At 50.0% G+C, this 25834-nt stretch overlaps 1 protein-coding gene across 7 annotated transcripts in view; it reads right to left on the bottom strand.

The window, feature by feature from the left end:
• The window catches only part of ITSN1 (intersectin 1), a 237667-nt gene that overhangs the window by 62056 nt on the left and 149777 nt on the right, over positions 1-25834 (bottom strand). For 4 of the 7 annotated variants that reach the window (XM_004696955.4, XM_045284835.1, XM_045284833.1 and 1 more), the window contains 8 exons: positions 25279-25438; positions 20438-20643; positions 19601-19683; positions 15737-15903; positions 12539-12584; positions 10159-10280; positions 8012-8129; positions 5511-5702 (listed from right to left, as the gene is read on the bottom strand). In XM_004696955.4, the coding sequence (XP_004697012.1) occupies positions 5511-5702; positions 8012-8129; positions 10159-10280; positions 12539-12584; positions 15737-15903; positions 19601-19683; positions 20438-20643; positions 25279-25438 (1094 nt within the window). Of the gene's footprint in view, positions 1-4498; positions 5149-5510; positions 5703-8011; positions 8130-10158; positions 10281-12538; positions 12585-15736; positions 15904-19600; positions 19684-20437; positions 20644-25278; positions 25439-25834 lie in introns of those variants that run through there. The other 3 variants (XM_045284834.1, XM_045284836.1, XM_045284838.1) reach the window with 2 other exon arrangements.

Genomic DNA, 25834 nt, shown 5'->3' with positions numbered 1-25834 from the left:
CACCTGTGGGTCGCGATCCTTTTGGGGATCAAATGACCCTTTCACAGGGGTTGCCCGCTTGAAAACAGTAGCAAAATGACAGTGATGAAGAAGCAATGAAAATAATTTCATGGTTGGGGTCACCACAACATGAGGAACTATGAAAGGGTCCCGGCATTAGGAAGGTTGAGATCCACTGCCCTAGAGCAGGGGTGACAAACTGGTGGCCCATGAGCCGCACGAGGCCCCCGAGGTTAATTTTTTGTGGCCCACGCCGCTCTGAAATAAAATGAAAATAGAACAATTTGTTATGAAGAAAAGAGCGCTTAGGGGAGATCGAGGCACGACCGTACACACGATTCCCTCATTACATTTTATTTCAGAGCAAATCGTGGGCCACAAAAATTACCCTGGGGGCCGCATGCGGGTCCGCTGGCCACCAGTTTGACACTCCTGCCCTAGAAGATCGAGTCGAACTGCCCCTGTGGGTTTCTGAGGCTGTGAAATCTTTATGGGATTAAGAAGCCTCATCTTTCTCTTCTTAAAAGTCTGTGAATCAAGTCATATAACTTAACACTACCTGTCCCTTTCAAGAAGAGGCAGCGGCACGCTTCGACACGGACAGCCAGCCTGGCTTTTCCGGAGCGGAGTGCTCCAGAGAAGGGCCCAGAGAACGGTGGCTGAAGAGACATAGTCAGAGGCCACTGTGTCCTTTGATGGTGTGTTTCCCCATCCTACCGGATCCGAAACATCAGACGCTTTGGCGAGAGGGCGGGGTCCGGGTGGCACAGGGTGACAGCACTCCCATTCCCCGCCAGCCACTCCACAGGAGGGCAATGCTTCCTTGGGATCCAACATGTTTTCTCTAAAAAAAATCACTTCGGTATTTTTGGAGCTAGAATCGACAGGATTAATGTATAAGGTAGCTACAAAAAGGGAAAAAAAGAAAAGACGAACTGCTTTCTTCCAGAAGTGATGTTTCAATTTACCAGGAAGCAGGGTTGATTGCAATTTGTGATGCCTATGCCCTAGCTCCCCCACTGGAGCGGGAAAGGAGGTTTGGCTCCTGTGATGGGGGGGGACCCCTCTCAGACGAAAGGAGGAAGATGTCGGAGCCCCTCCTCTCAAGAGTCCTACTGTGGCTTTGGGGAAGCTCAGATCTAAAGGAAAGGGGGGCTGGAGAGAGGCCTTGGCTTGCTCTCTGGGTTGGAGTAATAATGAATATATGCCAAGAACCAGAGCTGTGGAATTCCCTTCATGTTCAGGGATTTGTGTGAAGTCTCTCCTTCAAAAGGCATTTGGAGCACCAACTCCTATGCCTAAGTTAAACCATGGGAAATGGACGTTTCTACAGCAACATCATATTGGCAATTTCGTATGGTTAAACGTATTAGAGCACTGCACTGAGCTAGTGTTACTAGGAAGCATACTGGCACCAGGTGTGAAGTACTGGGCAGGCTCGCCAGGCGGGGGATTCAAAGCCAGCAGCTGCTTCTCAGATGAAAGGTGAGGCCACCTGCTTTAGGTAAGATTCATAGCCCTGGGGATCCTATTGGCTGGATGAGAGTCACAGTCAATTCAACAGTATTGGAGTTGGCTTTCCTGGAGCCTACTAGATTTTTGTTTTTGATGAGAACACCACCACAGAGGTGCAGATGATCCAATGTGGGCTTGTAAGCTAACCCCAAGGTTAGCAGTTCCGAGTCACCATTGCTGTGCCGGAGAAAGATGAGGCTTCCCAGTCTCTGTTGGGAAAAGATGAGGCTTTCTGCTCCCGTAAAGCGTTGCAGTCTTGGAAACCCACAGGGGCAGTTCTACTTTGTTCTATAGGGTCGCTATGAGTTGGTATCGAATTGAAGGCAATTGAGTTTGGTTTTAGAGGCTTTAAATTTTCCACAAATGTTTTGAAGTCCCTTCATTTGAAATACATTTCTCCAATGAGTAAATTTACCAAATGGTTGCTATAAGAAACCCTGATGGTGTGGTGGGTTACAATAAGCTGGTAACTGCAAGGTCAGCAGTTTGAAACCATCAGCTGCTCCAAGGGACAGAGAAGAGGCTTTCTGGGGCTGTACAGAATTACAGCTTTGGAAATCCACAGGGCTGGTTCTGCCCTGTCCTATCGTCACCAAGAGTCAGAACTGAGGCGATGGCGGCGAGTTTGGTTTTCACCACAGCAACATTGGCAGCCACGAACAGGGTCACTTGACGATGAGTAACCAGGTCAACACTCGCCCTGGTAGCCAGTGAGCGAGACAGCCCGGGGCTCTTAACCTGGTAGTGATGTGTGGGGCCTGCTGCTTCTTTGTTATGGGGGGTTGTCTCATGCATTGTGGGGCATTCAGCTTCTACTCGTGAGATGGGATGGGTACCCCGCTTCCCAGGTTTGTGGCCATCAAGAAACCATCTCCAGGCATGACCAACCTCCCCTGGGAGGATCGAGAACCGCGGGTGAGGGGCTCCGCAGTCCCACAGCGAATGCTTTGTGAAGCCAAGTGCAGAGAGCAGTCTGCTGGGGACAGCTCGTGTCACCGTCACAGAGGCACACTGATCCAGAGTTTCCCACAGAGCACTCCCAAAGCACTGCAGGTACCCCCTTGGCACTCGCACCCCTTCCAGCCAAGCTCAAGGTTTGGGACAGAAACCACGGGAGGGGCCTGGGGGGAAATGTGGGGCGCACTGCTATGACTTGTCCTGTGAGGGGCTCGTTAGGGAGCAATGACGGAGAGCCACTCTCTTCCCACCCCAGGCAAGCCCTCACACCCCCACCTAGAATATCCCTTTTTCCTCTTCACCTGGATCCAACTTATTCTTCAGATCTCGGCTTAAGAAAGGACTTCTGGGAGAATTCTGAGCCCCTCTCCCTGCAGCTCCCCTCCCCCACCCCCATCTGCTCTGGGTGGGCATTCTGACTCAGCGATGCTGCCTTCATTCTCCTCGCACAAAGCTGATCTCACAGAATATGCAGGGGACCTGCACTGCAGGAGCTGGCTTTTCCGCTTGGTTTCTTCCATTTGAATGGGACCCCAGGATAGGGACCCTGACCTGAGAACCAGCAGGGTATCGAGCATGTCTTTGAGGTCTCCCCCACCCCCAAGCAGTAGTTTCCCCTGCGTGCCAGGGGAAGTGGACAAGGGGAGCTGACAGCGTGAATCAAAGATGTAGCAAACAAATGAAAAAATGGGGACATTGGTTTATTTCTGTAAAGGCGGCTAAACTGGAGTGTGTGACGCGAGACAGATCCTGGCCAATTGATGCGGACGTTTCCATTGTTAGCCATTTATTTGGGGATGTCAACGGTCTTTTTATCATGATACAACTTTCGGACAAAGGTTTTGTTCCCGGAACTGAATCACACACTTCAATCCAAAGTATTGCACTCTGCGACATATACAGAGAACCCGATGGACAGGACAAAGGAGGCGTGGCCTCTATGCTGGTCAGGGGGAGGGCGGCTGGTCAGTCACGACCTGCGAGACACGGTCAGGCCTGTGTTTCCGAGAGCACAGGGCAAAACGGGCGCACTGGCCGTCGGCCACCTGCTGCCGTCCGGTCTGTTTGGGACCCTGTCGCCACAGCCAGGTTCCGACGCCAAGAACACAGAGACATTTCTGGCTAACTTTCATATGAAGAATTTAATTATCTACACACGTAACTAGTTCGAAAGGTTGTATTACAGTTGTTAAAGCCGCAGGATTAGATATATATATATTTTACATTCAGGTCCATGAAAATACTGACGCGCAAGGGGGCGAGGAGGGGCCTCTGAGCACGGCTAGCACACCCGAGGCCGCCGGCAGGGTGCGCACCGAGTGCCGCTTTAGTGTCGAGAAGGCATTAGAACCGCTAGATTGTGCATGAGGCTGCCCCCTCCCCTCCCCGGCCCACTCCAGCCCCCAGCCCCTCCTATTCTGTGCTGCCAGCAACAGGCATTTTTATTGAGAGTTTAAAACTACTGTTGGGGAGACAAACAATGGCTTCGGCGACAGCACATCGAACACAGAAGACGGACCATGGGCTCCATTTGATATTAATCTGTGGAAATTCCACAGTCTAGTTAAAAAATGTAAACATTGGAAATTAATTGCGGGAGAGTCCTATACATTCTTTCTTGTCAGAAAAATTATTTGTTCAAAATGTGTCATTCCAGGAAAGGTAAGTGGAATCAGACGGCATGTAACAGAGACGAGAGGGGCCTGCCGGCAGTGGTGTTGACCATAACCACCTCTACGGTTGTTGTCTACTGATTCGTGGCAATGCGAACACACACAATGAAGAAAACCCCAAACAGAAAACACCAACTCAAGCAGATAGATCTGAGACCGAACACAAACACAGGTGCTTTCTCAGGTGCCTACCAGGTCACTGTGCAAAATAAAATTAATGCAATATGATCAGAGCATCGTACAACGGTAGAAGCTTTTGCCACAGAAAGAACAAATTTTTTATGTACACAGGATGTATTACATGCTCACCCAATTACAGCTGATACACACAAACAAGCACGAAATACCTTCTGTTTACCTGGGCTCATTCTACACATCTTTAAAACAGAGATACTAAACTCCTCTGCACTTCTACAGTCAGGGAGAAGGGGGACAGGCGCATCCGAACTACACAATTCAGTTGTTAACACTGGACAAAATGAAGTACACAGGCTCAGATTTATGGACACTTGGGACATTCTTGTTTTAAATAGCACATGCAGCATTCCTTGATAGTGGGTCTTTTTGCAAAACCAAAAATAGCAAAGAAGTGATTTCTTTTCTCTTTTAATTAAAAAATTTTTGTTTTGTTTTTATTAAAAGGCTAAATATGTATCTTTAAAAGGAATTTCATACTATTGAAAAGCACCTGTGCAAAGGTGAGGGGAATCAATTTGAGTTGCGGGAAAAGCCACAAAAGGACCCACTACCCTGTAGATTTTTGTAATTTTTTTGCTTCTATCTCGGCAAGTAATAACTCAAACATTGCGATCACATGCAACTAAGGTAAAATGAGGTAAACTGCTCTGCAGTGAGTTCTTCTACTCAGAAGGCAGTAGATGATCATGCTGGAAGTCACATGATCAAGGCTGCATCTCCCATCATCCCTCTGGGCAGTGATATGGGATAGTGGGTCTCTTTGAGGACTTTCAAGCCTGAGTGGGGGATGGACAACATATGATTCCTAGAAAAAGGAGGAAAACAACACATAAGCAAAACAAAACAATGAGCAAAATTCAAGCTAGGAAAATGAGTCAGGCATGTAAACAGCATGGTGCCAAAATGACTTAAAAAATAAAATAAAATAAAGGAAAAAGGGTGGGGGAGGGAGGAAGGGGGCATGCTACAGAAGGAATGAAAATAAAACAAAACAAAAGCCCCACAAGATAAAGCCTTGCATTACAGAAGGTCTTCAAAGAGACTGTTGTGAATGCAGCAATGTCTAGCTTTAAGTTCTGCAAACAAAGCTCGCAGAATCAGAGCAATGCTGCATGTTTTACCGAAAGAGAGCAGAGAGGGGTGGTGACAGCACCACCAGGCACTTACATTGCTGGCTAGGGTCCATGTCTGTGGTCAACTTCACGTAGTTGGAGGGGAAGAGCCCCACTTGTCCGCTGACTTCTCCTTTCCACCAGTCGGGGTCCTCCTTGTTGAGGACGTTGATGAGCTGGCCCTTGCTGAAGGCCAGCTCGTCGTCGTTCTGCGCCGTGTAGTCGTACATCCCAATCACCTGGCACACTGCAGGAGACAGGCTGGGTGAGCAGCGGTGCGCCCGCGGCAGGCAGCTCGCATGCGCAACTTGGACCGGGAGTTATCCTGGGTGTGAGTTTGTTCTTTCGGAACAGGGTAAAACGAAGTGGAGGTGCTCTAACGGGGCCGTGATGGCATGGCAGTGGAGGGAGATGAAGGGTCGCATACTAACAGTAAGACCCTACGCTCTCTGGTTTGTAGAACAGCTTTTCATGCCAACAGTGTCAGCAGAAGATGCCCAGTGATCACCTGGCTCCTCATGGACCTGAGCCCGTGGGAGGGCAGTGGCACTCCTGCACAGTGCCGACTGGAGGACGGCATGGCTGTGGGCGGCAGGGGACTTTCCTGCAGCTTTCTTCTCATTCTGGTCAGGTAGAAGGGGCTAACTCATCTGACCGCCAGAAAACTCACATTGCAGAAGGAGAAGCCCTGTGTTTGAAAAGAATCCTCCTCCGTGGCCTGGGTCTCAAAATAAGCCATGGCCATACCCAGGAGCCACCTTTCCTCGTTTTCTCCCAAACCTGTGGCTGGTTGCAGTAGAATCAGGCCCCAGACCAGGCGCCTCAGAAATGCGGCCTGGCCCCTCACTGTGATCTCCAGGATGGGCCACTCTGCGAGCCACAGTTCCCATGAGATGGTGTCAGAAGTAGATCGCCAGCCACGCCTGGACGAGCTCTTACTTTCATCTGGCAGCTCTGCCGAGCCCTGGTCAGCATCACAGGGACAGAGAAGCCGCCCGCGACAGATAGGTGGTGGCTGTGGACTGCCTGGAAATTCAACCCACGCGTTCTGCCAGGGAACTATCACTGCATCTTCTCCCCCTCTCTCACTGTCCCCTGACCCTAGGACATTACATGGTTTCACTCCCTGGTATGTTTACATTTCACAGGCACATTCAGTCTGTACCTTAGACTGCAGGCCCAATCATTTTTCTTGACCAAGCTATTCCCAGGTTTCCCACATTCTCCAATAATTCAGTCAGTCCAATTAATATTTTCTCTAGTGGGCAGGAGGGACACCAAGGCCTGCCCACAGAGGCAGACCCAGCAGCAGCAACCAGCACCCCACACCAAGTTAGCCAATCTGTCCATCTACCACAAAGCCTGCCGAGTCCTCATCCTCCTTCACCGAGAATGGACAGCACAGACCAAGGAGCCCTGTTGGTCTTATGTACTGGGTTACATGCTGGGCTGTGAACTGCAAGGTCAGCAGTTCAAAACCACCAGCTGTTCTGTGAGTGAAAGATGAGGCTTTCTACTCCTGTGAAGATTTACAGTCTCAGAAACCCACAGGGGGCAGTTCTACCCTGTCCTACGGGGTCACTATGAGTCAGACTGACTCACTCGGTGGCTGTGTGTGGACACTGTTAAGGCACCCCCCACTGCTTCCCAGACACTGGGTCCAGGGATGCCAGAGTGGGGGCCGGGTTTGTTTGGGCTGGGAGTGTTGACAGTGGATCTTTTCATGAAGGGGTTTGGTTTGGAGGTCAAAGGAAATGGTTTCAAGAAGACTGGCTGGAAAGCTATTTAGTGGGCAAGAGACGCCTGGACTTTTGGCTTCGGTACAGCAGACTTGGAACCGCAAGGTACACTGGAACAAAGGCTTCCTACGCATGCCACTCAAAAGTTGCTGGCTTAAAGACCTAAAGCAGAACCGGGCTGCTCGGACCTCACCACCATGCTCACGGAAGCATCTGGTGGAGTCTCTTCGATGAGAAAGCAGACCCAGCTGGGTGGCAGTCAGTCTTCTAAGCTCTTTATCACCCTTCAGGAGGGCCCACACCGCCCCGCCCACCACAGCCTCTGTCCACAATGTTGGGATCCGCCCCGCCCACCACAGCCTCTGCTCACAATGTCGGGATCCGACCAGCCCACCACAGCCTCTGCTCACAATGTCGGGATCCGACCCGCCCACCACAGCCTCTGCTCACAATGTCGGGACTGTCTCAGTCTGCAGCGGACATACGGCCCAGCAGACATGCGGCCTCCGGCTCCATCTCCCACTTAGACTCTGCCATTTATTTTTAGGTCTGCCCCTCTGACTCCTCACCCCCTAACTGCACCCCCACTTTCAAGAGCTGGAAGGAAATCAAGGGCAACACCTGGCTCTCATGTCACAGCTGTCCCCAGCACAGCAGCACTACGTAGACATCTGGTCCCTGAGAGACCTGCTCCATTGAGGGAGGGGAAGCTGTGAGTAACACCTGAAGATGCCTCATGGGGCCTTGGGGCAAAGACTAACGTCGGAGCTGGCACACACGCCAATCTCCAACCCGAGGCTGCAAACACCTTACTTACCTGCAGGTAATGCCACAGGCTTTGGCGGCTCCGTTGGAGTAACTTTACTTGTTCCGGGGCTTAAAAGTTTCACATAATTAGCCGGGAACCAGCCGATCTGGCGCTTTTTCCCACGTGCCTAGTAAGAAAACGATTCTTTAAGATTTTTCTTTAAAAAAGGTTTTTCTGTGTTGTTTCACCAGACAATTTGCCCTGTGACGAACACAAAGCTTAGCTCTCACTGCACACCAAGTGGTTTATAAAATGTCCAAAGTGAAATGACCGGGGCTGAAATTCTGTGGTGGCCATGCTCGGCACATCTGGCGCGGTTTTGCCTCAGTGGATCCCGTGATCATGCCCTTGGGGACACCTGCCGTGTATCTAGGGCCGAAAGCTCTGCTCACAAGACATCAGCTCTCAGCTGTTAATTCAAGACGCGTGGAGGTTCTGGCTGATGCCAAAAATGATGTATGGTTCTAAGATCAGTAATAGTAATAAGAGCAGTTAGCACCTACCTGCGACGGTATTACCCACACCCCAAACAGAGAAACGATATGAAGAGAAGGCAATGCCCTCTGCCTTCCTACCAGCCAATTCACCTCGCTGCGGGTGCCCAGGGCCAGGCTGGCATGTTGGGCTGCTCCCTGAAGGTGGTGGCTCGAGTCTACCACACCTCCTCAGAGGAGAGGCCCGAGGACCTGGTTTTGGAAGGTCACTTTGGGAGAAGACCCTCTGACACACGCACAGGGTATTCGGACACACGCCGGCCGGGTGCCAGGAGTCAGACGAACCCCATGATATCTGGTTTGCCTCTGGGTCACTCTGAGGCTGGTCTGACAGACTCCATGCCCTGGGTGCAGGGCCACGGGGAACCTACCGGCGGACACCTGGCCCCTCTGACTTAGGGCTCCCGTGGTGTCCGCCTGCCGCTGCAAAAAAGCAGGCACAGGGCCCCCTGGAGAAAGCAGGGGAAACTTCCTTGACCATGGCCTTTCACCCACTTCCGCACAAACCATTCAAGTGTCTGTGAGAAAGGCAGAGAGCATGGAGGCTAACAGGCCGGTCCTCTGCCTCCAAGGAGCTGGTTACACAGACGGGAAAATCAAGAGCGTGCACAGGAAGTAATAGCAGCCTTCACTGTCAGGGCGGGCCAGTCGGAGCCGCCCTGCATCACGCCAGGGGTGCCTGCTTCTGGTTGCATGCCACGGCCAGCAGACAGGGCAGGCACTCAGGCATCAAGGCAGGAGAGCCCGGGGGAGTGGTGAGACTGGAGGCTGAGCAGGCAGAGCGTCCAGTGGGAGTCCCCGCACCCTCACTAGAGGAGAGGGACATGTGGGGCCAGAGGACAGTGAGGTACCTGGACCCCGCCTAAGGGGCAGGACCCAGCAGCACAGAGACAGACACACTCAGAAGGGGGTGTGGGGATACAGAATTCTCAAGGTCAGCTTCCTGAGCCAGTTGAGTTCGGTCTGCACAGCCCACCCACAAGCTCCCCATGGTGAGGCCCTCCAGGGCGGCCGAGAATAGAAAGAAAGGAACATTCTGAATTTCCCTGAGCTCTGGCACTCCCTGCGCATTCTCACCATGCCCACCACGAGCCGTACACTGAGACTGGTGAACGGGAACTTGACGGGACTGCCTTGGTCTTCCAAGTCTCCCAAGTCTTTCCGCCTTTGACAGGCTGCATGCAGCTTGGCCAGTTTCTATCGCTCTAAGTGGGGGAACTTCTGCATTCTTGTTCTCTGGCAGGTTTTTGCCTTATGCAGGTTTCACAGGTTCTACTGCACAACAGAGACCTTTTGAAAAGCATCTTTGCCGGGGCAGATGAGACTTATAGGAGGTATCAGCCCTCCCACCCCGAAAGGCGAGTCCATGGGTGTCCCCTGTTATTCTAGGAATCCCCACCAGTCCAACATTGACCAGCTGGACCCTGGAATCAAATCGGTTTGGGTTAGTTTTCAGATGTGTCCCTAGCTCTCGGGAGTCTGCTCCTGGCAACCCAAAGTCCAGGCACAAGACTGATTCAGACAGCGTGATGTCTTTCCCGACCAACCCCAAGACCCAAGCAGTGTAGGACCAGCCGTAGTTCCCGGGCAGACAGTGGCCCTGGGTCACCCGTGCACTCAAATGTGAGCAGAGAACCGGACTCAAACGGACAAGAAACGTACTTGCAGCTCTCCTTCCCACCATCCACCTGGGTTCTTTTTTCGGATTAAAATCAGTTGGCCCGGAGCCAGGGTCAGCTGCTCAGGGCCGGTCGCGGTGTACGAGGCAATCACCTGGGCAATTTCTGGAAAACAAGACCACACAATGCGAGATCGGGTTATAGTCGCCAGGAGGGAGCGCTCCTAAGACACAGCTTCTGCCCCAGCGTCACAGGTTCGCACCATCAAAACCAACGTCGTGGGAGGGTTTCCTATGGGAGGAGCCAGGCTCACGGCACGGTGACCCTGTTCTATGTGTTGAGCTGCACAAGCAGCATTCAAGGCTCGGAAAAACTCTCTGCCCCGTCCAGGGTCCGGTTCTAGGACGCCCGCATATCACCGGTCAGAAGTTACTTACCAACCTCCCTCATCCCCTCTGCACCCCATGTCCATGTCCAGCACTTTCTGTCCCAGAGCGTCTCACAAGTCCCGTGAACTTGCCGATAGTGGCCGGACCTCAGACGTCTCCACCCTGACCTGCCCTCTCCACCCCGCCCCCCCCAACTAGCACCCCGTGAAAGAAACAAGTGGCACTCGTCCATCTGCCTAGGAGAGTAGAAAGAGAAACTGTCTCCTCTGACGTCATCGGCTGACACACAAGGTGCTGTGTCAACAGCCGTGCTTTCTTTAGGAGTGTGTGTGTGTGTGTGTGTGTGTGTGTGTGTGCGCACGCGCATGCCACATTTTGAGGGTGCTCTACGAACATTGGCTAGGAGTCAGTCGGGAATGAGTCCTGTCAATGAAAGCTTCCTTCTTGTTATTTCAAGCTAAGGGGTAGCCTGGCATCAAGAAGGGGCATTTGGTGCAAACAGCAACCACCACCACCACAGCTGGGTACAGGGAAAATGTCCACTGCCCTGTGCTGCCCCTGCACGTTCAGACCTCACGGGACAAGCCCAGCAGATGCACAGACCAGGCTCTAAAAGACACATTTCAGCTGACAGAGACAAACCCCCCAAGACTGGACCCCGAGTGCTGTCTGCACTGCCATCTCCTGAGCTTCTAGAAGCAACACAGAACCACCTGCTCTCGTCTTCTACACCTGACCCTCAATAACAGCTCCTGGAAGGAAGGAAGGAAAGACAGAAGGAGGGTGGGCAGAAAACCCCCGACTCAGAGAGTTTTCCAACTTCTCCACTAACTTCGGGGAGCGAGCAGAGGCAAGCACATGGGTGGACCCGTCATCCTGATCTGCATTCTGAGGCGCCACCAGGACAGGAGCACCAAGCAGTCCCCGCGCATGCCTGGCTCTGATGCTTTGAGCGCGCAGAAGCAAGAGAGCATGTCCAGGTTGCTGACAACCTTGGCTCTGAGAGCTTTAGCAGGGAAATCGGTGTGGAGAAAGGATTCTACTTTAACAGGCTCTAGCCTCCAAGAGTTATCAGAATGGAGAAGTCTAAATGATTGTCCTATTGGGCTTGGGGTGGGGGTGGGGGTCTTGGCTCAGCCGAGGATCTGCCACCGCGTTGTCTGTCTTTTGGGCCTCTGAGCAGCTCGCTGGTTTTCAGGGTTATGTGAAGCACCTGGAACAAGAGTCCTAAACGCAGAAGGCTACTGACAGGTAAAACAGGTTTGACCCAGAGAGTCTACTATCTGGAACCTTGCAAAAATCCTAGCCCCGCTTGCCAGACTCTCTTCTGCTGCTCAGGGAAGCCCTGTACTACCAGACCCAGCCAGCCTCTCAGCACAGCAGGGCCTCTGTCAACCCATCCTCTCCCGAGGACACAGTAGCCTTTTAAAAAGCTCCAATGACTGCGACAAGGAAGACAGGCCAGACAGCCGTATTCTTTCACATCTGTTCCTTTCTTCTCGGCTTCGTGCTCCTATTTACAGAACATGTGATTTTGTTCAAATGCACAACAACACTTTGAACCCAGAGGGATGAATACAATTTCCTACCTTTTCAATGGATACCTGAGGAAAACTGCCCCACTGCTCCTAAAGGAACCGGATCTGGCCTAGACCGCCCCTCTGTAATCGCTCCAGCCTCCTCCTCCGTGTGAGTCCTGGGACTGACTCACTGTGCTGTCAGGAAATGACAAATGCTGCCCCGGCCTCACAGGCAGAGTGAGTGGGAAGCAGCAGACCCTGCCATCCTAGCAGATCCAAGCAGTGCCATCTTGCCTGGATTCATTCTTCACAACACCAGGGAACATTCTTTCTGGTAATGTTCCCACTCCCCAGTGTGAGACAACAGCCAAGTTTCATAACTATGGATGCATGAGGAATGGGTCTTTCTCGCTTTCTCTCTTTCTAAAAGCTCCTGGCCCCAATAATCAAAGATGGGGAGTGCATCGATTACAATCAAAACATTGAAAAATAAGCATCAGGGTTTGTAACTTACCAGGCTTTTTTCCTAAACTCCCTGTTTTCCCAGCAGTTCCAGAGCCCTTAAAACAGAGCAAAAGGTCTCATTTGCATACTGAATAGTTTTGGTCATGCAACTTTAAAAACAAAAACAAACGATTAATGATGATACAAACCATCCTGAGCCCCTACGTCCCTGTTTCCACTCTGGGGAAGCACGGTAGTTCCCTGTCACCTGACCTCGGGATAGGCGTCAGGAAGACACAAGACGCAACAAGGACTGAAACACGTGGCTTTGGTGTACAAGAACCCTAGCAGAGGACCTGGCATCCCAGCCTCTCAGGAGCTCTGCTCCAGGAGTGACACAGGTGTGTGCCACAGGTGCTTCCTGGGACTGGCCGAAACAAACAGGGGATTGCAAGCAAGGAAGGCGAGTCATCTACATGCTAAACACATACCTCTGAGCCCACCACCCAGGTGGAATACATTCAGATATTCACGTTTTGCTACATTTGCTATAGAGTTTGAACTTGTAAAGAACTTAAGACAGATACACTGAAAAGCTTACCCAGACCCCTTCCATCCACTTCTTGCTGTCCTGAGAGGCAGCCTTCCCTGCTATTTCTTTATACTTTTAGACGATGGCACTTCTCTGTTGGTGCTGGGAAGCACACCTCACTAAAGCAGACACGTTTCTGTCCAACAGTTAGTCTCCCCAAAGTGCTGAGGGCTGAATTCCTATCATGGACACTCATGGAACTTTAAACTGACTAAGTAAGCCAACGGAGACCGCGAGAGTTGGGACAGGGGCCAGCCCACAATCTGTTGTGACAAACTGCTTTATTCTGAATGAAGTTTCACCCTTGTGCCCTGATCTTGCAGCAAACCAGGTATTACAATGAAAACACAACCGAGCAAAATGCTTGCGAAACAAACAGAGCCCCTGGAAGATTAGAAGCGCATGGCCTCTCACAGTCTCTTTACTTTGGCTATTGACATTGAATTGCCACATACCAGGCAAAGTCTGGGTTTAAACTTTTACTCTGGCTATGTTTTAATAGTAAACAGTGATATGATTTCTATCTCATCATTCTTACAGGATAAATATCAATTAAAGGAATACCAAGGAAACATAATTTCCAAATAACCGGTTACTTTTCCAGTAACAGGCTTTATCAAACACTGCCCACCTTCCAGTACAATAAAAAGGAAGAGCACCATTTGGCAAAACTCAACCACAGAGTTCAGGCAGCTTCACTGTGCTCCCCTAAGAATGCCACACCAGCAGTGTGGGCTCAGTCCTGGCTGTGCCTCAAGAATGCTGTGGACATGCTGCCCCATCTCACTCAGGGCAGGTTGCTAGGAGGGGTGCATCCGACCTCACACCCACTGGACAATTCTGCCTCTCTGGATTCCAAGCTGGGCCTGGTTTTCCATGTGCTACACAGAACTCTGCCTCTGAGGAAGGCGAATGAGCAGTGCTGATTTTCTTCCCTGTTGTTATTAGTTAATGTAGCTCCGCGTCCCAAATATTCAAGCACACTGATAAGTCTGTGGCTTCAGCTTTGCCTGTTAAGAAAAGACCTTACAACTTAGTACCTTAAAAACAAATGTGGCTGTGTTTTGTTTTTAAAGTGCCACTGGAATCTTTTTAGCTTGTTGGCTTCAATTTTTTTTTTCTAGAAAACTGTAATTGACTAAAAACATAATATAATGTTTTGGGGTCTTAGCTGATGCAAAAAGTTAAGGCCACTTTAAGAATTTTCACGCAAGTTAGCAAATATCGTCAAATCGAGGCTTTCCTGCTTTTCCTTCACTTCCCTGCAAAGCCACCTGTCTGAAGCTGGCCTGGGCCAGGGTTTCACTCCCTGTCTCCGGGTATAGAGTACACATGCCAGCTGTCTCAGAAAGGAGATTCCTGCCAAATTCTCTCAGGGTGGGCATCTGATGCAAATCCCCCTCAAAGGATATTTCAGCTTGCTGCTCTTAAGACCACAGCATGGGAGACAGAGAATCAAAATTACATTCCCCCCCATCCCCCCACAAAAAAAATCCAACCACCACCACCACCACCACCACCACCAAATAAGAGCATTCCTGAGAAATGCAGAGGAGCAGGGATGGCTGGAGTCGGAACTAGTATAGCCCAGTGCCAGGTGCAGCCTGGTCCCCACAAGCAGCTCCCAGCACAGGGGCCTGTAAAGAACCCCGCTAGTCCAACTCAGAGCACCCTCGTGATGGAGCAGAACTGCCCCATGGGATTTCCTGGGCCGTCATCTTTTGGGGGGAGACCCGTGTTGTCTCTCGAGGAGCTTCTGGGTGGGCCTCACCCACCAGCCTGTTGGGTTAGCACCCGAGCTCCTTCACACCCTCTGATGGGCCTTTAGAAGACAGAGAGAGCTTTGTGCACATGCTTACACCCGAGAAAGCCACCTTGTCAGGTTCTTGATCAAAGATCCTTCTCTCAGTTCTAGGAGGTGGTGTGAGGAGAAAAAGAAAGTAACTGAAATGACACAAAAGTCAGTTCCTATTTGCTTACGGGGTGCGGCAGATCTGTAACTGACTACATTCGCACCCTGGCACCCTAACTCGATCACAAGGTGGATCCCATGCTCTGTGGCAGGCTCCCCTCATTCCTCCATGTTCACTGAACCTACACTATCAGAAACCATACTTCATCCGCTCCTGGGTTCAGAGTCCACTCAAAAGTAATGGGAGCCCCTTCCAACTTCACGGCACAGCAACATTTAAAATAAATTCAGTCCCCCATCAATGGCGATAGACACAAGGGCTCGGTCAAACCGACACGGTCTCTTTTCACTACGCAGACACATGCAGGTCTTTTAGATGCTCCCTGCTGCCCAATAGTCTGGGCTCAGCTTCACTGAGACTTTCTGTTTACAAGGGCAAAATACTGCGGTGTGTCTTTCCGGAGACACCTACAACCAACGATGGTGATGACCTAATAAATCAAGTTGGTTCAAACCGGAAGTTGGTTAACCCGCACGAATAGAAATTATTGCAGAGCATTACAACTGCCACTTGGTTTGTGGGAGGCCACGGCTTACCCTGCAGCACCAAATGACCAGTTCACCCAATTACAGTTCACACTGCATTTCTGTCATGTTCCAGGACTTAGCAAAGCCCAACCGAAGGTTCCAGTGTCAACATGGAGACTCTCCAGGCAGAGAGCCACTGAACAGAAAGGGAGAGGAAACAGTTAATGTGGGTTTACCTCTGAATCTTTAAGCCTCACATAGTTAGAAGGGAAGACTCCGGATTTGTCGCCCACTGTTCCTGTCCACCAGTCACCATCTTTCTTGGTAACCACAATCACATCCCCTTGCTGAAAGGTTAAATCGCCTGGCTCAGAGCTCTCGTAAGTGTACATGGCAATGAACTCTGGTGGGGAGAGATGGTGAGATACGGAGAGAGCTTGATTGTTTAAGGAGATCCCAGACAGCTTTGCAAAGCAAGTTCACGAACACGGAAGTTAGACGACATGCCATTCAAGAAAAAGGCTAGTCACAGATAAAATATCCAGCTAGAGTATACCCGACTCCCCCAGTTGCACATAAACTGCCATTGTTGCGACACGGAACCATGGGTGGAAAGATCCAGTCATGGGAACAAAAACACCAACTGCATGATGACCGAAAACAAGTACCAAGAGCAAGGTACAGTTTCACGTCAGGGTTTCTTTTTCAATGAAACTGGCAGAGAACACCTACTGAGGGGCTGCTTTGTGCCGGGCACTGGCTGGATGCACTCACACGCAGGCTCCTGGCGCACACTCAAATACCTGTAGTTCAGCCCCAATGATGGCAAGCTGCGATCTCAGAGAACTTGCTGGTACCTCCTTTACATAAATTGGATGCTGAGACAGACACACTTGGTCTTGCTCACTGGCCTGAGTAAAAGGTTGTGTCATAACTGGAGATAGCAGGAAACGGCTAGGGCACAAATATAGACCGTTCAGTTCAGTATGGGCATCTACTCTTGGTCCAGCACCGAAGGGGTGGGGGTGGGGGAGGGGGTTTCAAAGCAATGTCCACTCCACCCCAGAAAATAATCACACCTTTTTCTGCTAAGTTGTTATTATTTCTGTGATTCAGTTTTAAAGGATAAGAATTCCTTTAGGGTCCTTAGTTTTAAGGGTGTGCCTGTCCCAAAGGAACTTTTTCAGTTTACTTATAAACTTTGTCTCCATCACAGCTGGTTTGAGTTAAGGTCCAGAAAGTTCATGGGTCACCAGCTTCTCCTCACTCCACCTGAAACAGAGCTACCGAAAGATGAACGCGTGTGTCTTCATGTCCACTCCTTCCCTGTCTTATGCCAAGGCTTGGCTATTTCAAAAAGCAATAAAAAATCAATCACCATTTACCTGACATGGTCATTTTAGAACAGATAATACATGCGCTCTTTAAAAATCAGGGTGAGATTCTTTAAATGTGGAATCTAATGTGAAATTTAGCATAGAAGAACCCTCTGGCTAATTACGTGAGCCTCTGCAGCAGCAAGGACAACGGAAACAAGTACAACACCTGATGCTCGGCCAAGGAGTGCACCTTTGGCTGGGGGCAGCCCCGAGAGGCTGCCCAGGGCCTTGGCCAACAGTAGCAGTGCTGACCTGAGCTCTTGTGGGGCAGTGGCTGCGGGTTGTGGAGGATGCTGGCCCACCGCACACAGGGGCCACCTAAATGCTCTCGGGAAACAGGAGGCTCTGTGACTGTAGCCTTCCGGCACTGCTAACCTGTACCTCTACAGAGTGAAAACTGGAAAAACGATTTCCCACACGAGGAAATCAAATTCGGACTGCTTTGGGAGGGCCATACAGCCTGCTGATTTATGAGCCTCCTGACTCCGTGTCTTCTTATGGATCTCGTACTGGGCCACACAGGATCCTTGGTAAGCCGACCCGTCCCCGCTCCCCTCTATACCCCCATTCCTTGCATTTGAGAGCCACATTTTGAAGTAACTTTAAAAATACTTAAGAGACTTCAGAAACATAAACTCTGGCTGAACTTGTACTGAGGCATACAACACAAAGGAGCTAGCTGCGAGGGCTCGGCGAGGCTGTCCTTAGCCTGCACTGCACTCGCCTGAAAGGGGGAGGCCTGACACTGGGCAGGCAGCGGCCCCACATCTGCTGTGCAGCTTTCTTAAGAACCAAACCGGCTCTGCCCAAACCAAGATTTTAGGAGCTAGCCAAGCTGACAATCTATTTAATCCGGCTTCTAGTTCGCTTTACATTTAATTCTTTTAAGGCTTTCACAAGTGGTTGGTTCCTATGTATAAATAGCTTTCCTCAGAAGTTTAAATGCCCACATCCTCGCTCCCCTTGATTAGGCTGGCAAGATCACCTCCATCATTGAAAAGGCACGTAGTAAATGTCCACGATGATTGGCATTGAGTCGGTCGGCTGGCTCATCTGTGAACTATTTACGGGGCCTCGGAGAGGTTGGGCCGTGGTACAAAGCAGAAAACAGGTCAGCATCCAGCTGTGCGGTGCAGGGAGCGCCCTCGCTGCGCTAAGGCCACGCGGAGGGGAAGTGAAAGTTGCCGACACGGACAGTGTTGCTCCCAAGCTGCTCCCATGCTCTCACCCTCTCTGCCGTCACTCCCCACCCAGGGGAGGGAGCGGAGGCAGGATCCGACAAAGGGGGCTCCTCTGAAGGGTGGGGTTCAGAGACCTCTGGGGACACCGGATTAGGACAGTACACACCCAAGTGTGAAGGGGCAGGTGTGTATGTGTGTCACAATGCACTTTCTAGTGCTCTGACGGACTGTGCTGTGACTGAGGAGTGTTTGTTTAATCACTTTATTAGGGGCTCACACAACTCTTATCATAATCCATACAACCATCCATTGTGTAAAGCACATTTGTACAGTCACTGCCCTCATCCTAAGGAGGGTTTTACAACAAACATCCACCTGACTGATGGGCAGACACGGAGAATCAGGCTCATGACCGTGTTAGAGGTCCAAGTGCCGGGCTGGCATGGTGCTGAGGTTCTCTGCCTTCGCCACTCGGGAAAAGCTCCGTGGTCACCGTGAGTCTGAAATGCTGCTGAACGCACACTTTGACTATCTCGACTGAAAGCGCAGCGCTTCTCGCCCTCGTTTGGATAAAGCGTGGTTTCTGGGGACTGCAATAATCTCATCACAGTAAATTAAACGCAACAGCGCACCCTTGGGACCTTTGTTCCAAGAAGCCATGAAAAGTTACTTCACGAGGGGACTTCAAAAAGTTTATGGGGGGAAAAAGCAACTAAAAGATGTTTTTTTTCCACGAGCTTTTGGAAGGCCTCTGGTGTCACTGTCAGTGATGGTGTCTGCTGGCTGCAAGTGCTGGTCAGACCGTTCCATGGACAGAAAGCCTCTCTGACTCTTCAGTAGCACGATCGGCAATGACTGCATCGGGTGCAGATACAGTTTTTTATCATTACAGCGTGGGTTATGTTCATTTGAACAATTTTTTTGATAGTAGCCCATACTGTATGCTGGCATTTATACAATACTTATATGATCATGCCACAAAGTAGAACTGAAAAAATATATAATCAATTGTGCAATAAATACTAAAAGTGAACTATTCAGGGTTATATAATCCAGTCTGGCTAGGGAACATGAAAAACAGAAACTAAGTTTCTATTTAATTTGGGGTTATACAAGTGGTACCAGTGTTATATGAGAGCTCAACTGGCTTGTGCAGATTTGGTACTAAAACAAAAGACCTATCTGAAGTTGGACAAGGCTATATTATGAGTGGCAATGAGCTACAGAGAAGTGCCTTCATTGAATTTGATGGGCCTCTTTCAAAAGTCAAAAGGCTATCAAAAAAAAAAAAGAAAAGTCAAAGCCCCGATAACTGAATATAATTGGCCAATACCATTCCTAGGAAAACTGATTATCAGTATATCTTGGCAGCATTTTGAAAGGGCTAAACTTTCATTTCCCTCTGTAGTCTAACACACTGAATGCGAATTAATGCGGCGTTATTTAAAAACGAAATCCTCTTTCCTGTCGGACACTAACAGTCTTGCACTGCCCCACACCCTCAGCCCCTCTGAAGAAACCGGTTTGGCCCAGCTCTCACCTTCTCCCGAAACGGCCTGCTTGGCTGCTGGGGAAGCTACTCTCTTTAGACTGGCAGGGCTTTCTGAAGAACCCGAGTCCATGCTGAAAGAGGGAGAAAAAAATCCCATTTTTAATTTTCACCTTTTAACAGAAAAGTCAAAATGACACTGATTTTTATCTAGTAAAATATCTTCATTTTAAAAAGCAGTGTACCATGTTTTGAACAATCCACAGCCCACAGGACTGTACCTCCCAAAGTCAGAAACCCCTGGTCCAGGGCATCACCACCCCAGCCGGCACCTTTTAAACTGCCAGTCTTGTTTCTCAACACACTTCAAGACTGGACACACAGCTTGTGGACAGGTCTATTTCAAAGCACAACTGACACGTGCTCACTGAATATTCTTGTACTCTTATCTTTTTAATGTCCGTAACTTTGGGTCAAACATCTATCTAATTTAACTGGTATAATTAAACACCAGGTTTCTTAAGGTTCCCTGCTACGGTAAGACAGTAATGAAAAAGATAGTAAAGTCTAACTAGCTGCCCATATGCATTGGGCTCAGGACTAAATACTAAGCAGAAATCCACGTGTGCTCTGGGTCTCGGGGTGAACTTTCCTCTTGTAGAAGTCAGGGTAAGCTTTACAAGGTTCCACAAGGGAAGGAGAAATGACCACTTAAATATTTAATAGAAAGGTCCCTTGTTAATATGGGCATCAACTTGTGCAGTTAACAAGATCAAAGATTCTGCAGGACACAAAAGGACCCTGCAAAATTAGATCTGTGAATCTCAACGTGTGCAAACAACAACTTAACCCGTACTGTGTAAATATTTGTGTTGAAGAGAAACATACCTCGTTGACTTCCTTATGGGCCCCGAAATGAGTTTCACGTAAGACTTGGGGAACCAACCCTTCTGACCCTGGACTTCTCCAAACCACCACATGTCTTGCTGCTCCAGGACAGTAATGACATCGTTTTTGTTAAAATTTAAATGGTTGTCTTTTTTGGCTCTCCAAGGATACAGGGCTTGTGCTTGCAGCCCCTCCACCTTTTCACCCTTGTGTCAAATAAGAGAGAGGTTCGCATTACATCACGGTTTGCCAACGACGAAGGTAGTCTCAGGCGTGGGCACGCATGTTTCCCCCACGCTAGTTCACCTTGGAGAATGCGCCGAAAACCTGAGCCACTGCCTGGCATCCTATGACGCTCTACTTTGGTCCTATTTTCATTCCCAAATTGTCCAAAGCATTTCCCTCTTCCCTATCTGACCTGGTTTATTTAGTGGAAGATTAACAATGAGGCCGAACTCTGATACAATCTGACAAGACAGTGAGTGGACACCACAGGCGTGGATAGGCCCTGGGGCCTATGCCCTTGGGTGGGGTATGCTTGCATTGGGTCGTCTATCAGAGAAACAGGGGTTGAGTTCACATACACTCATTGTAAGGAGCGCGCAGAAGATATTCACCCCGGGATTTTAGAGTTTAGTCATCGTTTATTGTACATGTATATGCAAGGCACCATGGGGTTACAAAAATGAATAAAATGCTCCGTCTGTCTCCTCAAAATAATTTCAGCCATGGCATTTTATGAACCACAAAAACCTGTGCCAATCACAATGACCTACCTATAACCCCCTCCAAGGGGGGTGAACAACAGACAAGGGGGTAAAGGGAGTCATGGGACAGTGTAAGACATGGGAAAAAATTGATAAATTATCAAGGGTTCATGAGGGAGCGAGGGGAAAAAATGAGGAGCTGATCCCAAGGGCTCAAGTAGAAAGAAAATGCTTTGAAAACGATGATGGCAATATATGTAAATGCTCTTGACACAATGCATTTATGTATGGATTGTGATAAGAGTTGTACAAGCCCCCAATAAAATGTTTTTTTTAAAAAAGCCTGGTGCTCCTAAGTCAGCTCCGACTCACGGCGACCCTGCGTGTGTCAGAGTAGACTTGTGCGCCCCTCAGTGCCCAGTGGCTACTTTGGGGGGGGGGATTAGATCACCAGGCCTTTCTTCTCCAGCAACTCGGTGTGGACTCCAGCCCTGGTTAGCAGATGAGCACATTAACTGTTTGTTCGTACCACTGAGGGGCTCTATCCAGCACTATTAACACGGACCGGGAGGTATTAGTAGCGAGGAAGGCACAAGGAATGGGGCGGATGGAGATAAAAACCATTACGTATACCACTCGGCAGAATAAAATATGCCAGATGCAGGGCCCAGCTATTCTTGGAGGAAAGGAACAAGGGGTGGGTTCTGTCTGAGAGCAGCAGGGACAATTTCCCAGAGGAGGCAGTGTCGGAGTTGGGCCTTGAAGGACGACACGGGTCTGGGTGGCTAGCGCTCCGGAGGCAGGGCACTGCAGGCCGAGGGCACAGCACGGGCAAGGGGTCCAGGAGGAGAAGCATGATCCGGGGGTGCACGGGGCCTAGTGTCATGGCAGGGTAGAGGAGGAGCAGAGACTGGAAAGGCAGGGTGAGGCATTTGTTAGAATTTTTCTTCATTTAAAAACAAGTGCTAAATGTTGACGGCAACATATATACAAGTGTGCTTAATACTATTGAATGACGGATTGTTATAAGATTTGTAAAAGCCCCCCAATAAAATGATTAATTAAAAAAAATAGAATAAAAAGTGCTTCATAAGACCACACCGTATCTTAAACCCATTACTAAACAGTAATATCCATTTCCAGATGCCTATGTAAAGAAAAGAAACGAAGCGTAATGATGCTCCAAATCAACTCCTTCAAACAGATTTGCCTGCGGAAGTTACTTTACACTGATCGTGAACTACGATCCCAACAGATAAATAGGGAGCTTCATTTACAATTTGTCTCTGCAGCCACGTCAGGAAGTTCAGGCTTCAAGGTTCTCACCTCTTTAGCCCTCTGAGGTCCAGGCTCCCTTCCAGCTTCACTGTGCCCTCATTCGCCTCCCTCAGAACTTTCTCGGGCTTTCCCAGGACCCTGAGGGGCCCTGGTGATACCTCAGTTAGGCGGCCAGAGCCTCCCCGGTAGGTCAGTGGTTCAAACTCACCAGGTGCTGCACAGAAGCAGTTGCGGCAGTCAGCTTGCTTCAAGTTTTAGTCTTGGGATCCTAGGGGCACGTTCTACTCTGCCCTACAGGGCTGCTGAGCCTCAGTGTTCACCAGACAATGCAGGCTTGGGTTTTGGTTTCCCAGGGCTCAAAGTCCTTTACCTCTCATTGTCACAGTGAACCCCGTCCCCACCCCAGGTCCCAAAGCCCTTCTGAACTGCTGAATCCCATCAGCCACTTTCACTTACTTCTCTGCCAAGAATGGACTGGAAGCCAGCCATTTCCGCTCTACCGTCAGTGACGGTGGTGGTGTTCCAGAGTCTCCCGGGATACCTCAGCCGTGCCTACCTTCTCAATCTTGTCATGGGGAGTGACCTCACAACCCCAGCCGGGGCTAAAATCCCAGGTTTGTCACTTCCTCATTACATGACCAGCTTCAAAAGGTGGTTAAGAACGTTTAGTATCTGCACATAGTTAATATGCTGATACCTGTGCACAGTGCTGCTCTAATAGCTCTGGTAGTAGTATTCATACTGACAGGCAGGCACCTGCCTCGTGGTGACGCCATGCACGTACGGTGTTCACTAGCTGGCTCTGGAAGCAGATAGCCAGGCTTTTTTCCTAGTCTGTCTTAGTCTGAAAGCTCTGCTGAAACCTATTCAGCATCAAAGCCACACACAAGCCTCTGCTGACGGACGAGTGTAGGCTGTGCATTCGATTCACTGGCCAGGAATTAAACCAAGCCTCCTACATAGAGGGTGCATACCTGAACCACCGCTGCCCCCATCACAGTTTACAAGACCGTTGTTATTCCTAGTCCAGAGCTACGACGCAATCTAGCAATGCCAAAGCCATGTGCGGTGGTGAACATCACAGACTCCAGGGTCACTCAGCCAAGCACTTCTTTACTCTCCCACTGCCCAGTCCCAAGTTTGCATCTGCCTGCCCGCATCTCTCCTATGCTCCTCCGGCCCTCTTCTCACTCAGAATGACTGGCAGCAAGACCTCACTTCTTCCCCCATTTCTTTCTGCAGCCTCTCTTCACCTTGGCACCTCCAGGAGAAAAAGAACCCTGTCTGCTTCTCTGTGTTCTAATACCATTTCCAACATAAACCAATGTGGGTCTCTGGGGATCCGAGAGAACTCCTCGCCCTACCCGGCTCCTTTTCTTCTCCTCCACAAGCCGCCCCTTTCTCCTCGCTCATTTCAGTCGGGCTTCACCTATGCCATCCCAGTCACAACCAAATCCGACTCACCACACTGCCACTGGCTTTAATGGGCACAGTGCCCTCCTCCACTACTCTGCCACCATCGACTGGGCATCTGCTGCTGCTGAGTGCTAAGCTCAGGCAGAAGCGAAGAGAAGACCTCTCTCTGCTTGCTAGCTTCCCCTCTTCCAGTCACAGGGCCCTGTGGATTTCTAGTCTCTCATTTGAAGAGCTCACACGTTTCTGATTCCTTCCTCTGTGTGGAAGGCTCGACCGCCTAACCTTGTCTTGCCTCCTCTCCTCACTTCTGCCTCAACACCCACTTCTCTGCTCCTTCCTTTACCTCATTCTTGGTGCTTCTTCCTTTCCTTTGTGCCCCTTGGGGCACTGTGAATCCATCTCTTCTCCTCTGCGGTCTCCCTCATGTGACTCTTCTCCCCTTCGCCTCAATGGCAGCGTGCTGCCCCACCGCTCTCCCACCAACCTCCCTCTGCCCAGGGCTGCGCGCAATCCCACCACCCCCTAGCTCCCTGGCTTGGCCCCATTTGGCTTGACTGATTATTTATAAAAATTACTTCACTCCTTTATCCATCTCCTAAAAATATAGAAAGATTCAGAATTGTCACCTTTATCCTGTCCCAAAGACTCACTCTTTGCAGGGTATTTAAGAGCTTCTCCTTTGAAAAGCAAGGATGTTACTTTGAAAACTAAGGTGTACCTACAAAGCCATGGTATTTTTCAATCGCCTCATCTGCATGTGAAAGATGGACATTCATTAAGGAAGACCAGAGAAGAATGGAGGCATTTGAATGATGGTGCTGATGAAGAATACTTAAAGTGTCACAGACTGCCAAAAGAACAAACAAATCTGTCTTGGAAGAAGTACAACAGCCAGAGTGCTTGCTCCTTAGAGGCAAGGGTGGCAAGACTTCGGCTCATGTACTTGGATATGTGGTCAAGGACAGAACTTGGTAAAGGGGCATCTCTGGATAAGATGGATTGACCCAGGTGAGCATCGATGGTGATGATGCAGGACTGGGCAGTGTTTTGTTCTTTGTACACAGGGTCACTACGGGGCACAAGGGATTCAACAGCACCTAGCAACAAACACGATCTGATAAGCACACAATGGTTTGCCCAAATAAACTGACTGGCATGATTTTCCCTAAACACACTTTACTGTCTGGTAAGCCAGTCCTCTTATTGTATTTTAATATAATCGTACCCATTTTAATTTATGGCTCAAATGCCATTACTGCAGTGCAGATGCTTCACTGTCTGCCCAGGCAGGCGCTTACCCTCCCGGGCACTCTCGCTGGCCCTGGGGAAAACAGAGAGCGACCCTACTCTGCCAGAGGACCCAGGTCTGCACGACCAGACTTACTTCTAAAAGGCTTCCCCCGCAAGCATGTGCTGAGTGGTGGGTATGCACAGCCTTACCTGGCCTAACACGGGAGATGGCGAGGAGCCCGTGGCCGTGGCTGGAGTAAAGGCGGACCTCTGCCGTAACTGGCCAGCACTGGGGACGGTGAGGGAGGGCTGGGTTGCCCATGCATCCCAATGATCCGTTTCTGGCTTTTCACCCGTGTTGGTGGGCCACCTGGGAAGAAGAGTGTGCCACCATGTGTTAGCGGGAACCAGCTTCTCACCCTCAACCATCGAGGGGCCCATGACAGCCATGTGGGGCTCGAAGGTTAAAGAACAAGGAAGAGAGCAAGGAGCTTAAGCCGGCGTCAGCCATAGCGACGAGCCTCAGGCAAATCACACAGCTCCTCTGAGCCTCAGTTTCCACATTGGGGACAGTACTTGATTTCTTCAAATGGGGTCAAGACTCTGCCACCACTGTTAGTTACGAGGGTCGTGTGGAATGCTGGAGCGAGGAACACAGTGAAGTCTGCCTGAGCCGGAGCCTCCGAGAAGGCAAATCCCAATCTCCCCCACGTAAGTAAACACAGAATAATGGGAAGACCGCAGCCGTCGAAGTCGGAAACCTTGC

This window comes from Echinops telfairi, unplaced genomic scaffold (genome assembly GCF_000313985.2).
Source record: "Echinops telfairi isolate 266 unplaced genomic scaffold, ASM31398v2 ScPeMD7_7469;HRSCAF=8507_0, whole genome shotgun sequence".
NCBI lineage: Eukaryota > Metazoa > Chordata > Mammalia > Afrosoricida > Tenrecidae > Echinops > Echinops telfairi.
Note: the sequence above shows the minus strand (reverse complement) of the source record. Positions and strands in the feature narration are given on the sequence as shown.